This window comes from Sitodiplosis mosellana, unplaced genomic scaffold (assembly GCF_009176505.1).
Source record: "Sitodiplosis mosellana isolate CC-2019 unplaced genomic scaffold, AAFC_SMos_1.0 Smas_scaffold_6226, whole genome shotgun sequence".
Classification (NCBI taxonomy): Eukaryota; Metazoa; Arthropoda; class Insecta; order Diptera; family Cecidomyiidae; genus Sitodiplosis; species Sitodiplosis mosellana.
In genome coordinates, this window is record NW_022601467.1 from 3915911 (window position 1) to 3933845 (window position 17935).

General features: G+C 36.8%; 1 protein-coding gene across 12 annotated transcripts in view; it reads left to right on the plus strand.

The window, feature by feature from the left end:
- Window positions 1-17935, plus strand: part of LOC129578631 (uncharacterized) — a 53522-nt gene that overhangs the window by 7944 nt on the left and 27643 nt on the right. Inside the window, exons 1-2 of one of the 12 annotated variants that reach the window (XM_055467481.1) lie at window positions 3685-4693; window positions 5195-5555. The exons of 5 other annotated variants lie outside the window; for them this stretch is intronic. In XM_055467481.1, the coding sequence (XP_055323456.1) occupies window positions 5553-5555 (3 nt within the window). In that variant the 5' untranslated portion in view covers window positions 3685-4693; window positions 5195-5552. Of the gene's footprint in view, window positions 1-3684; window positions 5556-17557; window positions 17571-17935 lie in introns of those variants that run through there. 6 more of the 12 variants (XM_055467480.1, XM_055467483.1, XM_055467482.1 and 3 more) reach the window with 6 other exon arrangements.

Consider the following 17935-nt stretch of genomic DNA (forward strand, 5'->3'; position numbering starts at 1 on the left):
CCCGATCGCTGTGTATGGACGGGTTATATAAAGGCGATAATATAACAGCTTGTATTTACAGCGCAATAATACCTATATAAATATGATATTTCAAAAATTACTTGAATAATTACTGTGTGTGTGTGTTATGAGTTATTTAATCAGATTTTCATAGTCGTAAGCAGAATTGAATATTTCATATTTGCCCCCGAAATGAAATCGCTGCAATAGCTGAAAAAAAGCGAATGGGCTTGATTTCGGTGAATATGCACATCAGCACGGCTCAAGCCATTTCAAGCGGAATGGATCTGATAAGGGCGCGATTTTCTGTGAAGAATAGACTAAACAAATCCATAAACTTCACTACTCAAGTTTATGCTTAAGTCAGCGCAAAAAAAGCGTATGATATATCCTAACATAAACAGCAAAACAAGACAAAAAAAAAACGCAATTTTATCGTCGCATTTGTAAATAAAAAAAAACATTTTTTACGGCTGCTGATTAAAAGCAAAATGCGTGCACATTAAAGTCTATTGACACTGACGCGACTCTGCCAGTTTCAGACTCACTATTTATTTTTTGATTTACTTTATTATAATTTGTCACAAAGCCAATGCTTTTAGTTGTTATGTGTGTGTCTATGTCATGAAATTTATTCGTACATTTGCGTTTGTTTTGTTCACAAAAAATATGTCTCTGAACTAATAAATAACTAATCGGGCGATACGACCACCGCAGTACTGCTGCTGTCACAAAACAATTTTCATTGAGCAGAAGAGAGCAAGAAAAAAAAACCAACAAATAAATCAACAAATAAAATGAATATATAAATAAACACGAGATATGTAAATATTTGATCTACGTGGTGAATTGTAACTGAAGTTAATCAAGCGATTCTTTTCCACTATTTTCGCTCTATCTCTTCGAAATTGTTGGGGTATCTCTCTCTCTCTCTCTCTCTCTCTCTCTCTCTCTCTGTACTTTTTTTTTGCAAGCTGATTGTTGTTTATCACGAACGCAACAGGAACTTAAATGCGCTGATACTTTAGCCATAATTTTATTTTCAAAACTCTAACGAACCAACAAACAATATTCACCCGAGAGCAGTAGATCGGTGCTGATCTTTTTTAATTAAATTAAAACGAATGCGCGCGAAACACACATATGTCGAGGGGGGCCGAGAGAGGCATAGACACATCATATGAAAGTCATATGACGCATTTCAGTGCTAAATAAATTTGTATTAGCGAATAAATGATTTGGTGTTTTGCAAAGAAAAAAAAAACAACAGAATATAAAAAAAATAACATACACAAATATTATAAGACTCAATTCATTGGAATGGGAATGTGAATGAACGCGAGCGCGTCATCAAACACAACAAAAAATAGTTTTGGATTATGTTTGTACCGTTAAACATGTACATCCAAGCGGCGGAATAGATGGCGAAATAATCATTTGGCTAGAACTTTTTTTTTCTCTCGGTCTCTTGCTCCCTGCGTCTCTTGCTCTCCATCTTTCTCTCTCTCTCTCTCTCTCTCTATGGTTGGAGTTGCGTGCCTTAAATGCTAATGCAAGATACAGGCGAATGCTTGGCTGCTTTTTTTTATCGAATAATTTATTGAAAAAACGCAACAAAGCAAACGGAATTCATAAAATGAAAGAACAAAAACGAAATTGTGTGTATGTTCGAATGCAAAATTAAAATCATATTCGTTCACTTGCAACGACGAGAGAGCCAAACGAATTGAACGAACCAAACCAAAATGTACGTAACGAATTCAAACGACTAGTCAAATCCAAAATGCCACTTACTAGCTTCAGTCATCGTCACAATTATCATATTTATGTAAATTTATGCATCGAATTCAGCTATCTATTCAACTTGACTCCATTATGTGTCATTGTTTATATTCATATGCCCGGGTTGGCTAAATACAGACACACACACATATATGCACACACATGTATACAAAAACTAAATAAACTATGAAGAAAAAAAAAACTAACATCGACGACAACAAGAAGAATAGTCGTTATGTGTGGAATACAAAGAGTTTGGATTCGCGGCCGATGGCCGACACTCAGCACCAACCACCAACCAATCAACTATCTCTCTCACTCGCTCTCTGACGACTCTGTGTTAATTATGGCCGATCATTTCAGCGGTTGATGAATACATACATTCAGTTTTCTTGCATCTGGTTTGCGCCGAGAGATCCGCTTTGTGTCATTGAAATATGATCAAAGTAGCCTCAAGTTCATAGTTATACGTTGACGCGTTTTTTTCTCTCTCTCTCTCTTCTTTCTTTACATAATCACGGTTTTTAGTGCAGTTTGCAATTAGTGATCTGAAATTGAAATAGGTCTTGCTCGTGAACGGCATCGCAATGACGGCAACAGCAGTAGTAGCAGATAGTAGATCGTTGCGCGATCTGGCCAAATGGCAAACGATCTGTGTGCTCGCAAGCAAAGCGCGAGCTCAACAAAAATCGGTGATATGGGGAAATTGGCGTTCTGCTTCGCAGACTATAATAATCATGACACAGACTTATAATTCTTGTGCTATGATGGGTTTTTCTTTGTTACCTCGTTTTTTTTCTCCATTCGCATTTATCATTCGATGTAAAGCCATAAATGCTCGGCACTTTCGTTGCACGTAGTGTATATTCAACAGTTGAAAACACTCGTTCATTTACGCTCATTTCTCTCTCCCTCTTTCTCTCTCTCTCTCGCGCGCGCTTTGGTTTGTAAAAAAATTGTATTTTCCTCTTCTTCTGTTCATTTTCATTCCGATTCTCTCGCCGCTGAATTCGAACTCATTTTTGTGCACATGCAGCAGCAACACTCACAATGGATTGCATTGTACGAAACGAAAACGTTTCAGATGAACGATTTCCCGAGTCTGTGGCATATTCGCTAATCTATCTGGCTGTGACTTTGTGTGTGTGTCTTTGTCATCGATGGGCCACCGATGATAGGTAGATATATCTACAGTCGGTTTTTTTTCTTCATGTATTTATCTTGCTTCTTCTTCTTCTTCTTCTTCATTTTCAACGAATCGAATTCAAACATATGCAAAAATTGTTGCGCTATACGGAATCATACATATGCATTATGTGAGGCCAACAAAAGGGCCATGTGATGGTATTTTAATTTTGTATTCTCTTTTTTGCTCGTTTGCTTCCACACTTCTCCCTTGGATACGTGCAACTTGGCTGTCCTGAAAACCGAATTGAGCTAGACAGCTGTTAATACACACGGTACGCGCAACCGAACAAATTGCATGGAAGCAACAGCAGCAGCAACAACAGTACGTAACTACGACCGAGAACCTAACAACGATCGTAGTCGTAGTGTGTTAAACAGCGTAAAGCCAATTTGAATTCTCTCTCTCTCTCTTCCTCTCTCTCTCTCTATCTCTGTTGCTCTCTCGACCGCTCCCGCTCTCTCATGAATACAATTGAATGAACGTTGTGCGAATGTATTTGGCACATTGAACATTGAACGTTGGAACATATGAACAAGCCAACAACACACAGTCATATCGCTCTCGTTCGCATAGACTATAATAGTTTTGTACGGTGTGCCCGCGATCCAATGTACATGTACGAAAGAGCGTAAATCCACGTTGTACGTCATTCTCTCATTCATACACACACACACACACACACTCACAAATACACACAAAAACACTTATCCACATGCAGAGGCGCGTGCTGAAGGCGAACCAAATAGCGGCGAACACCGTTCGAATGTACCACCAAGCAGTTCGATTGAATGTGATTCATGAGTCAGGCGCCGACTACTGATCGGAAAACGTCTGTTTATATTTGTCTTGTGTGTGACCGAACAGCGAGAAAAAAAGAAAAGAAGAAGACATTGCAACACATATCATCATCATCGGCTGCTTTCTTGACACAAATTCTTGTGCACCCGAAAAATTGTTTCTTCGTTTTTTTTTTCTGTAAATTCATTCAGCGAAAACTGTTTTTTTTTTCTGTTCATGTGTACGTATTTGTGTTTTTGATTTGATTATAAAATAAAAACAACAAAACATTCGTGTAGTTAAAAAAAAGAGTAATATTTTGTCGATTGAAATGATGGGAAAATCAAAGCGAGTGTTGAATTTGTGAACAAAATTCTCAATTCATTTGAAAATTGAGAATGTGTGTTGAAACCGATAATCAGACGAAGCAACAAAAAAAATATTACCAACCGAAAGAAAAAAAAACCGACCGAATAATCATGAAAACCACCACCGAAGTAGTTTGTATTTGATTATAACCAGAAATGACGAAGATTAAACGAGAGAGATATCAAAAGAGTATTGTTGTCATTCCATCGCACACGATAATTTTCCCATTTGTGATTTATGTTTGCTTAACTGAATTAAGAAAATAAATCCGTTGAGATTAAGCAAAAATTTAAGCAGCTGTTTTGATGTGTGAGGCCTTGGCTGTGCTCGATATTTTCGGAGTTAGTGTGTGACATACGAAACGAACGCGAAATAATACAACATACATACAGAAAATAAAACAAGTAGTAGCTAACCGCAACAAGTAACAAACGCGGTGACGGCAAATTGAAAGAGAAAAAAAAGTGTTACACAGACGTGAATTGACAATGAAATTTCGCGCATTTCGAATATGATCTGAATAGCTTCGTTCCCAAAACTGTCGATTGAAAACTCAACATATTTTATTATCATTTTGTACGAAAAAAGAGATAGATGTCGATGTGTGCGTTACGAATCACATTAATCGAGCACCGTTCCAAAGAAAACGAAGAGAAAACTAAACGACAATAATAATCGAAGAGACGAAACGTAAAAAAAGAGACGTAGAGAAAGAAAAATAGAATTCAATACATTTGGTTTATCGAATGGAAAAGTATCATAGTGTTTGGCATAAAATACGACACCAATTTCAATTCAATAAATCCATGATTGATAGAATTGTGATGTAGCCAAAACAAATGTATGTTTTCTGTTGTTTTTCTCGTCTTTTTTGCGCTGAAATCTTTGTAAATCGCGCGTCACTAGAAGAAAACCGTCCATTTTGCGAGAAAAAAAAATGTTACTTAAATGCTGTGTATCTTTGATTATGTGATCACATATGCGCGCATCGATATATTCGCGACTAGATTTTCGGAATATATATATATATATATACCTTGGTGACGTGACATTCTCTCCATCGGCTTTTTAAAATAGTGTCGGTTATTTTTCTGACACATCAAATGTTAAATCTCACGACAGCCATCGACAAAACGAAACAGAAAAAAATAAATTTATCAAAGAAACACAAACAGTTTTTCAATGGGAATATGTTTAATGGACTTAAATATCGGTGTGATGTTATCACAATGAATAGTGTGCATCATTCGTTTAGTGATTGAATCATATGTTGAAAAAAAAAAAAGAAAAAAAAGAAACACACAAAGCTGATTATTGTCGTAGTGAATCATTATCGTCAGCCTAACTTGTTCAAAATAAATTGCCCTTTGGGAATAGTTCAACACATCGTACACGATAAAATACAATATTTTTTTTCTTCTTCTCTATATGTTGCATGGTAAGTGACGGTGACAAGCCGACAACAACAACACACCAAAATGACATTTGTTGCTTTTTTTAACTTGTTTAATTTGAATAGCATGGATATAGAAAGATAGATCGTAAGAGAGACAAAAAAAAATAGCGTTCATTTCGCCAAGCACACAACACTCAATGGTGGTCAAAGTGTCAATCATTTTTCAAGTAATTTAATTGCTGTTGTGTTTAATTGGTTTCTAAGCCAGGCCAGCCGGATAGTGATACAGTGTACATATCAACATCGAAATCGGTTCAATCACGAATACACCAAGCGAAGATTTAACAATTCACATTTGCATACACACTCTCGAGAAGAGCAAAAAAAAAATGAAACAAACTGAAGATGAAATGAACAGAGCAGAAAAAAACAGAAACAACAACAAATTCTGAATCAATTTCACATCTCAATCAACCGGTTGCCATAGATATAATTTGATTTCAGCATCTAATGACGATTAATGATGAAGTAATATTACTTTGGAATTGCAATCGAAAACGATGCCAATGGATGTGATTGAGAGTCTGTCTGCATAATGGTCAGCTGATTTTAGTGGCTGCGTCTGTCTCTCTCTCGCTCTTTTACTTCATCCAATCACAATTAAATTTCCAATCGAAATTAATGTACCTTTTGGGATTGATATTTACCGTTAATTTGTCTATAGATTTTAAGAAGACATTTTGAAAGTTAGTTTAACGGCCGCACATTTTTTTCCACTTCTTCAATCGATGAAGAGAAGGCGATCGAAAACGAAAAAATGAAAAGAAAAAAAATGATTAAAGGACTTCACACATTATCACATCCATTCGGTTTAATTGGAGCGCATTTGTGCGTTTGAGCCGCTATAATAAATGACTGGAAAGCAAAATCATTAACACTGGCATTAGACAATTGGATCCCATCATTTTGCATTAGCCATTTTATTGGTCAATCAAATCAATGGACGTTTTCGATTACCCCATCAGATTATATAGGCGATTAAATGAGCCAACGCTAAATGTGTTTATTGAACGGTAATTGACTATGTTACACACTCTTTCTAACTCTTACTTTGTCCCTCTGACGTTTATATGTCATGTTTTTTGTTCGTACACAATTTCGGAGCATATTCGGCCTGACAATAGTTTGCTAATTAATTTTACTTGTCAAAAATTATCATAATCGCCATTTACGGAGAGATTGAGTGGAGAGAAATCAAAAAAAAAGGCAAATAAAACGATGCTATCGGGTCAAATGAAACAATTTTTATGTTTGCATGTATAAAATAATATTTCTCTCTATTTTCGGCAGACACGGAACAAACAAAAAACATGACATTCGGCTCAGCGTGAAGGAAGACAACGAATAAAGAAGAAGAATAAAGAAAACAATGGAACGAAAGTTCAAAAGATTTATTTGATTTATTCATTTCGCCGAAAAAGATTTTGAGTCCTCCATTGTTGGACCGTTCTTATTATACGGTGACACTGTTTTATTTTATGTGATTGATGAAAGATGTTTAGCGGTACTTGATGGCAGCGCGAGAGTGACTTAGTGAGATGAGTGAGTGGGTAAAAGATTGAGAGAGAGAGAGAGAGAGAGATAGATAGAGAAGCACAATGAATAGGGATAAAAACCGAACGTTCTTTCTGTGAAGTGTGTAAAAATTAATGAAAACCAGAACGGTAAACATTCAACAAATGAGGAAATAGCAATTACAAATGGTTTTTGATGCTGTTTTTTTCTTCTTCTCTGTTTTTGGTCATGTTGCAAAGATTGAGCAATCTATTTTGTGTGTGTGTGCTTTAATGTTGCTGTTGTTATGGTTGACTATGAATGATCTGGTCTTGAGCGATGAGCAACTGTGGAATTGTAGAGCTTGACAATTATATTACCGATATTACCAACAGGCGAGGCGAAAGAGACGGTATGATAACGGTGATTAAAGAAATGCTAGAAAACCGATGAAAAAATAGAAGAACACTGAGAATATATATGTATATGAAGAAACAGGCAGGCGGGCTCGTTCGTTCCCGCGCACTCGTTAAACGATTTGTTGTGCTTCACTATTCGATAATGTTATTGTGTTGCTGCTCTGTGTGCCAAGGCGCGGAAGTCTTTGCGCAGCTGAGAATTACGTGATGGAATGGGCCCATGCCACATTCGTAACAGCAAGACATACATCATCCAAGGCAATGCTATCGAAGCTACATACGTGTACGATATCAAACGTCCGTGTGTGTGTGTGTGTGTCTCTCTATGTTATTCTATCAAACCTTACTCTCTCTCAGGCCCGCTTCCAACAAGAGATCTTGAACTATAATGTAGTGTCGCGCGTAGCGCTTTAATAAGGTCAAATAATTTTCAGAGAGAGAACGAGAGAATTCTTTTTTTTCGTCTTCTCTTCAGTCATGGCTCCCAATTGAATATTTTTCCTCGTTTTATTCTACATCATCTTCTGTTATGTTGTTTCTGTGCATGCTTAAATCTCTTTATACTTAACCCTCTAATACAGAGCTGGGAATTTTTTTCCATGCTTATTTTACCTCATAAGCACTTAAAAAAATATTCATAATCTGGTATAATGCTGGAATTATCAATAAATCGCAAAAATCAAAATGGTCTTATAAGTACAGTCATGCATTTACGACCAATATGGAAATTGCGAAGTATATGAACAAACCGAATTTGCATAGCTGTACTTATAAGAACAGCTTGCAAATTGAGTGATGTTGACATCGGAATTCGTGAATATCATTTTTTCTGGATTATTTGTGATAAAAATAGGTTAAAATAGAATGAAAATAAAATTCCACACTAAACCAAGCACACAAAATATCAAACAAAAAGAAATCCAAATTGCATGGCTGTACTTATAAGAACAGTATGCAAATTGACGGACAAATGTTGCACAATTGTAAAAAATCATTGAACTTGAATTGAATTTGGTTAAAAACACTCCAAATAAGCAGAAAAAAAATTCCTGAGGTCAACAAAATAATTTTGTTCGATTTAATCACGTTTCAAAAACAGGACACGAAACGAAAATAATTTATTTTTACGGAAACGTCGTTTTCTTGTACAAATGTTGTCATAACTTGACACTGGTTGACCGCACACAAAATTTTTATGAGAAAGAAATGTGCGCTAGTGTTCTCCAACGAAAACTGTCATACATTATTTTGTGACATAATCAATGATTCGCATTATAGAAAGGTTTAAATGAACCAACCTTATAAGTTCACGTATGCACTAGAGGGTTAACGATGATCACACAGCGAAATTCGCAATCGATCAAAATTCACCTTAAAAATAAACAGATACAAGACAGCTAAGAGTGTGAACATACGAACAAAACATACAAGTAACGAAATTTATAAAACGCTTTTTCATATCGCATTCTCTCTCTTTTCACGCCATCTCTCATTCGTGAGAATTCACCGCTGTTACTCTTGGATCCATTGTTGATTTATGTCTATTCGCTTTTGCGATCCCCAATTATTCACAATATTTCTTTTATTATGATTTTTTTTTCTTCTCTCATTTGGTTCCATTTGTCTGGTTGACTGGCTGGGACTGGGACTGGGAATGAATCTGAATGCGTCTATTCATTAATGCACGTCGATTTTTTGCTTCGCCGTTTTATTTGATGCTCGCTAAAATTGTGCATGTATGTCAAATTATCAACACAATCGCACCTTTTGCACAAATTAAATGTGAGAAATCAAATGTAATCCGCGTGGCAATTGTAAATGGATGTAAAATCACTTGATGCAGCAATTTTAATATACATCAATGTTCAGACAAAAAAAAAACGCTGAAAATGAAATGATGAACGCGAAAGAGAGAAAAAATGACGTCGCAAGGGTATTCAATTGGTGGATTTTTCCTTTGTTTCTTCGTGTCAAGCATGTTTTTCAGCACAGCGAAAGCTGCAGCAACGGCGTTTCAGGCACATTCTTTCAGAATTTTTCTTCTCATTATATTTTTCTTGCATTCTCTCCTCTCTGTTCGCCCTTTTCGAAAGTACAAATTATCAAATAAACGAAACGATAACGAAATCACTTGCGGCTACATTTTCAGCAGCGCGCAAATCATCGAAATTGGTTGGCATAGAAAACGGTTACTGTAATTGCGGTTGGGGACAGGCGAACAGGTAGAAGATTTCAAAAATTGCTTTGTGTCTCGAATTACAACGTCATGTGTTTCTGTTGCCACCATTGGCCCGCTGTTGCCGAGATTCGTTACGATCTCAGGTTGTGTGGCGGCGAGATCGTATTTCCACGAAGCGATCGAGTTTTGTGGAAATGAGCAATAAAAGCGAAGTTGTTATGAAAAATTGTGCGTAAAATATTTCTTTTACGCTTTCTTATTTAATATTCTTTCGAAAGATTTGGATTTTTCCAAAATGTTCATTATCCGCTGTTGCTGCGGCTGCGGCTGGGGCTGGTGGGCTGTGTGTATGTGTGTTTTGGTAGTGCGCTCGCTAGTTCATATTTTTATTTTGTTGTTTTATTTTTCTTCGCTTTATGCAATTACCATGGGTATGGATGGGTTTCAAAGAGAAATCTTTATTACACAGTTTTAGCTGTTTTGTTGCTCTGTATACATACGGCGATATTTTTGTTGTTTCATTTTATTTTTACTCGATTTGCCGTAGTCTCGCTTTGTGTATATATAGGTATGTGTACGGCAGAGAGCACACACCTTACCATTGTTGAAACCGATGATCTGATGTAGCGTACAAAGTGCTCGAAAATTGAAATAAATCGGCGCAATGTCTGCTGTTGCGCTCAAATTGCGTGTCTCTTTCGCTCTGGCGAGAAAAAAGAGCAGATTCGATGGTGCCGAGAGCTGAGTGTGTGTGCGATGTTGATGCTTGTGGAACAAAATGCTATACAAAATCACTTGGCAAAACGATCCATGGATCAAATAATCCATATTCAAAGGGATAGAATCATCGTGTGTCGAGAGAGAAAAACAAACAATTTACATTATGTAGTGCAATGAACAATAATAAATGGATCAGAGAGAGAACGCTAGAATGAGTGTGCAACATGTTTTGGCATTACGCACCGCGATGTGCTGTTAGTTTGATGAACGACAAATTAATGGGCAATCAAATGTATTCTCTTTTCTCCATTTATGTGAAGCGAATCTGTGCGTGAGCGCGGGCGCATGCGTTCGCGATCGCGCTTTCATCTAGCTTTGGCTGTGGCCCGCTATATGAGTATGCGAGTGATGGTGTGCCGCATTTTTCGCTGCTTTGGCTGTTGTTGTTGCATGAAGCAAGTGAATAATGAGTTCAAGCTCCATCGAATATGTCACAAAAGTGCCTATCTGTAGTGGTGGATCACAGTGATTTTCGAATGAATGGCATTAATCGGTAATGTCGAAATTCAATTACATTCACATTTGCATTTACATCTGAATCAAAAAATAAAATCGCAAACATTAATGTGCTAATAATTACTTAAAAAGGGGCAAATGTTCGAAAGTCGATCGAACAATGATTTGGGCTTTTTCTCTTCTCTCTTCGCTCTTTTGATCCGGAATAAACGAAAAAAAACACACACACACAAACTTATAATACTAATGACTGTGTTTTTGAAAACGTTTTTCATATTACTTGTGCGGCGCGGTCGCTCGCACTCACGGCACCACATACACGGGCTACATTGTGATCCCTTGGACATGCTTTGTGAAATAAATAATCGGAAATATTGAACTAATTCGAAGGTAGAGCGATTTTATTTCACTTTTATGTTCATGTACTTACATGCCGTGCTTAACTTCCACATTTCACCTAAAAGAAGAAGAAGAAGAAAAACCGAAACGAAAGAAGAAAACAAACATTTCAACTTGCAAAGAATATGATTAAGTTTCCGTAACTTAAAATATACGTCATTCCAATTTTCCAATCAGATCGATTGAACTTATGCAAACTTATAATAAATGCTGCAGTTTAGTTGCTGTTACTGTTGTTGGCTGCTATGACTCTTGAACCAAAACAGTGGTGACTAGCAAGGATGAAATGATAACCTGTAAAAAGTGATTCGCCGACATTTATCATAGATATACATATATACACTCACACGCAAACCATCAATACTCACCGAACAACCGAAACGTTTTGCAGCTTTGAAAATTGGTTTTGCGCGTTGGTGGTGTGTTATTTGTGCTGTTGCTGCCTTTTTTCATTCCAAATGCTCTTGAATGCATTCCACAAATGCGAACCAAGACGTTTAAATATGGAGATGCCGCTACCAGGTTGCGTGCTAATGGATCCATGTATCGCTATGAACTTTCGAAAAAAATTACTTACTTGCCGTTTGCAAACAAACGTGCGAGCGCTCACTCATTCGCTCACTCACTCGCTCTGTATAAGAATTTCAGTGCAGATTGTTTTTTCATGTTATTATTCGAAATGCGATTAGTATGTTGTGAACCGTACACCAGACATAAAACAACAAATCCGCATTTTGAAAGTCGCTAAAATTTATTGCAGTTAACAATGAAAAAAAAAACGCCAACTAGAAAAACCATAACTATTCTGATTTTTATTTTAACCATTTCGGTTTATATTTTTGTTTGTTAAATCGATAATCATATTCATTTTAGTCTTTTGTCGTCGTCGTCGTCGTCGTCGTGCTTTTTTTTTATTCTTTCATTGACTTGTTTCCTCGAAACGAATTAAATTTGCTGCGAAGACTTCGTGTTGTTCATGTGTTGTGTTGCTATTTTTCTTTCGAGTGTGGCACGCTGTCACTTACAATATGTTTTCACTTTCACCCCAATTAGTCCTTTATCCATACACACATACGGCATATAAATTGGATAGTTTGAAACCGTAGGCAGTTCCACATCACGATCAGCTAGTTAGCTCTCGCTATCTCAGTTTCTCTCTCTCTCTCTCTAGCAATGGCTCATTACATTGATACGATGAGATCAGTGTTGTGATATCGTGTGTGTGCACTAGGCATATGGTTATGTCATGATAATGTCTGCCCGTTGTGCGGCCAATTTGAAAGATCTCCACTTGAAATTGCTTTTCAAATCACCGGAAACGTATGATGCAATCATAGAAAAAAATCAACCAATTTATTGCTGCGCTGTTTTTCACTCGCTCTTCTTTCACTCCCTTTTGTTCCGTTACTGTGAATTACACACATCACACTCAAACTCACACAGAGTAAAAATCAGTTTGATTGATCTTAACAATAAGCTAGAATCAGACCGTGCATCTCTAATTTTTGCCATTTGTTGTATGCACTTTTTTATATACACATATAAATTTGTGTGCTTTTTTCCGTATCGATTCATTGGCAATGCGCGCAGCGCACATAAAAAAAAATGTTTATTGTTCATGTTTGGAATGTGTAAGTGTGCGAATCGCCTAGTGGAACCAAAATAGAACATGGAAATAATTAGAAACTCAGCTGAAAAAAAAAAAATTATTAAATAAATAAATGAAACAAAAACCGACACAAAAATATTAAAAATTCGTTCCGTTGGTTTGACAGTACGAATGGAAACGATAAAAAAAACAGAAACACAATGCTGGAACAAACGAAAAAAAAAAACGATGGACATGAAGTTAATGCACAGGTGATCAAGAATCAGTAGCCTCGAACCAAAAACCACACCATCGTCTTTATCGTATCGCGCATTTTCCATTTAACCATAAACGAGGCGCATGTTTATTCAATCCAAAATGATTTGCAAAAAACACACACACAATCCAAACGAAAAATCACTGAAAGGAAACCAATGTGTTTCGTGTTTTGCAATCAACAAGCAAAGGATTTGCAAAATTATTTTTTTATAACTGCTTCGATGATTGGCGACACAAAAGCACAAAGAATATTGCGCAGCGTTAAATTGCCTGTAAATTAATTAATTTTGTTTACGTCTTCGTTTTCTGCTGGATGAAGACGTAAGGTTTTTGGTATTTTGTTTCAACTCTTTGAAGCCATCGCATGTAATATGGCTTGCGCAAAATGAGAGAAAAAGCCAAACGAAAGAAGGAAAAAAATCCAACAAAAATATTGTGATTGCTATAAATGACTCTTTTTTCCTCGATTTTATATGTACGTATACAGACGTCAAATGTGTGGAAAACACATCAAGAATAAAACAATACGACAGCCCAACATGTGTGTGTGTGTGTGTGTTCGTTCGTAAAATATAACTATATATGACAAAAGAAATAATCATTCGACTAAATCAACGAAACGACGATTGGCCCGAAACAATGAGAAGGTACATCGTTTGTTATTCAAATTGTAGAATTGACATCAAACATTTTTTTTCTCGCTAAACTAAATCATTTTCGGGCCGATGCGCGCGCGCACTCGTACATTTTTTGTCTTGCTTTTATTATTACAATGGAAAAAATGAGCCAATCAAACGCAATGGGGAGACGAATACAACAACAACATTAACCGCGAAAAAAAATCCAACAAACATTCAACTAATCCAACAATTTGGTAATTTTTATTATAGTTATTACTTTCATGTGATGTGTGTTTTTGGATCTCTGCGTAATAGCTACCTGCCCAGAGAACCCGACCTGGATGTATTACGTGTATGTGGCGCGTCAGTGACACAGTGTGTTTGTGAATGTGTGTGTGTCTACGGAAATCACATCATTTTGATTCATAACATTTTTTTTTCGGAAATTAGCCACACTTTCAAGTGGATTCTATAACAATTCTATTTACTCTCTGCGTCTAGTTTTATGTGTATTGCGTTTTGTTGGCTCAGGTATCCACCTCTCGTATTTGACCTGTGTGCAATTACGTAAATTACTGAGTTCACACCACCAACCAACTGCTGCTACATGGCATTGTTGATTCATGTTTGTCCTCTGGATCATAAACAATTCATCACGTTCAAATGATTGCTCATGTATGTCTCTTTTACACATTCCACTTGAAATGTATCCACTGATTTGCGACCAATGCTGGATGGATCTTTGTTCGTTTTGATTTTCGAAATTGATTCGATAAAAGAGAAATAAATTGTGAAATTCCGAAATGAGGTTACGTTCGGTGGCAGTGTGATTCACACACAACTTATGATTCATTTCGATGATATATATATATTTGATGATAGCAGAAATAAACAGTTGTTTAGCATCTTTTTTCTTCGTCCACTTTATTCTTCTTTTTTAAACTCATTAAACGTTCCTTAAACAAAGTAGATCAATTGGAAAATCTATTGGGCAATCAGTTTAGAGCATCGTTTTCTTCTTCTTCGAGATCGATCAACTCTTTTAAATTTGACAGACAATTGCCATAAACTTTTTGTTTCCATAGGCATTGTTAACACCACCTAATTTATGGGTTTAAATGAGTGAAACCAGCGAGGAGAAGAAGAAGAAGAAGAAAAATACACCAAACTGAAGCATGCGCTAAGGGAATATATATATATATATATATATATATGTTTTATTGTGTAAATATTAGCCTGGAGCGATTGTTGAAAATGCGATGTCGATTTAATGGATTTTCAGTGGGAAACATGATTTCTTACCATGTATGCTTCACACCGAGCACAATCATCGTCAATTCGCGTCGACATGAAAACAACAACAACAACAATAAAAACTCTATCGGCCAATTGTTTTCGATATGATCCGAAAGCGCCAGTTCACAACTAGACCGGCAGCCGAATGCGGCAATGGAAAATCACATTTTATGATTACGTGCATCAATTTTCATTTCGTCTTTATCGTGATGACATCTTCGTTATATTGAATTTGGTAATTTGCCTGATCGTCATCAGCATTGTCGCCATCGTCACAGCTTGGGCCGCCACCGCGGGATAACTTTACAAGCGAAAAAAACGAGTTTTTATATCCATTCAATATTCGAATAATAATCAAACCGAGATGTTTTATGCCTTTTTAATTTTTTAATTTAATTTTAATGATGGTTGGATATTCATCGTCACCATAAAAAAAAAATCAACGGCCCAAGTAAAATAGGAACTCAAATCACGCACAGACACTCACACATATCAGACGTATATATTCAGTGCGCGTTTCTTTTTGGCGGTGCCATTTTTTCTTTCGTCGTTTATCAGTCCAAGGTCATCATGGCACACAACACAAGCGTCATAATGATATGATCACAGTAAATGGCAATTTTTATGCCTATAAATTGACAAGCAGCAACCAGTCAATGGTGGCGGTGTGTGTGTATCTGCAATAATGCATCAGATGCTGCATTCAATAATAATTGGCTGGTTGTTTTTTAATGGCTGCACTGAGATTGTGGTGTGTCTCTTTTTTTATGGTTCACTAATAAATATTCAACAAGTTCATCTGGTTAGCAAGTAAGCAAGTCAAGGAAATTGTAAATGTCTACTACCATGCTGCGTTGAAAGTGGCCAATTAAATTGGGTTTCATGGCGCAATATAAAAGTCGATACAATCGTACACACACACACACACACACTCCGATACTTTCAATCACTCTATGAATAGTTAAATTGAAAAGTGCTCTGTTTTCGTTTGCGATTTTTCGACTTAAAAAAAATGAGTCGGAAAGAAACACGGAGGGCATGAGTGTGATCGAAAATTTGTGTCATTTGAAAAATAGAGTGTTGAAAAACCGATCAGTCCTTCAAAATTCGGTGCGTCAATTGAATGGTTTCGGAGTGTGTGAGAGCAATGTTGGTTGGCCAATTCCACATCAATTTGTGTATTACAAATCTATCAACATTTTGGCCCTTGTTTCGTGCGCTTTAACCAAGCATTTAGCATACTTTATGTATTGCAGCACATACAAACACACTCAAAATGGTCGGCATGTTGTTGTTCAATGCGCAAGAGAACCATCAAGGTTATATGAACTTGTGGCAAACCCGAACTCAATCAACGCACCGAGATATAAATTTTTTTTTAAAAGAGAGAACAAAAAAATTGTTTTAAACCACTGTTGTATGGCACGGAGGTTATTTGGTTGAAATTTATGGTTATGTAGTTCGCACAGTTCCACGCTTTCCATCAATTCGTTTTGGTATGAGGAGATGGTGAGGTAATGCCGATCATGACTGAGCAGAAACCCGATGCGATAAACCTAACTGCACAAATATTAACAATCTGGAGAAGAAGAAAAAAGTCTGATGATGTACTTTATTAAATAGTACAGCGGAACGTACGGCTACTTCTGCAACAGCAAGAGATGGCAGTGAAAAATTCGACGTTCCACTCATCCAACTGTGCAACAAGAGCAGTTTATGTTAGAAAAAAGAATTGCACTTGTAAATGCGTCATCACTTTGATGCGGCTGCAATATTCCATTGCATATTGCAATATGGAATGCAGTAAAAGAACCATATCAAACCAATGTCTACATGGATGAAATTGTCGATGTTTCACGTTGTACAGTATGTTGCACGCAAAATCATTTCACACAACGGATCTGGCGAACGAGAACGTTTAAAATGGCTTACGTTTTATAAATGTACGGTGCGTTCTGGTCTTCTGCTTCCATACACATACACGATGCAACACAATTGAGTTGATGAGTGGCAACAAACCAATAATAACGGGTGTTCTTTTTCTGCATCGAATGTTATGGTCGCCGACATTTGAGCGAAAGATCTAAATACATGGTGCTTTCAGATTGCGTACACTTGTTCTCGATCCATTTAAAAGTGTGTGAGCCACCGCTAGATATGCTCCATTTTTTATGAGTGTTCATTTGAATATTTCGGTTCGGAAACCGGCTGCCACAGCACATTTTATCGAACACGATCGCCGGACAGAATGAGAGAGAGAGAGAGAGAGAGAGAGAGATGGAAATAGAAAGAGACTTTGGTAACAGTGAACAGTTTGGTCAAATTTTCAACCTCATCGTATTTCGGCCAGTCAATCGCAAACACCGAGAGCGAAAGATATCCATTTTGCATCGGGAGGCCCGATTTATTGTTTGCTCTGACATTCGCTGTGTTCTCGTCGCGAGAATGTCGAGATAATGGGTTAATTGTGCTGACATTTGCAAGAATGTAGGGTAGACTCACAATTTGTCTATGTGTCAAAGGTGACAAGAATAGAAATGCACACCACATACATAAGCAAAATCATAAACTGAACAATATAATGCAGTGAAGAGAAAAAAAGAAGTGAGCGACGAACAAGAAGAAGTAAAAAATAAAGTAGAAACGTGTTCAATAGCCATATCAAATGGACTGACTGTGTGCGCTCAGTAAAAAAAAAATCTTCATCAGAATCGGTTTTCATCAATTGTGTGCGCCAATTTCGAAAATGTGTACGGTGCTTAACTTTCTGAAAATTTGCATAAATACGGTTTGTGTTGCGGTTCGAATGGGCGAAACAACAACAAGCGAGCGAGTCGAAAAAAAAAGTCATG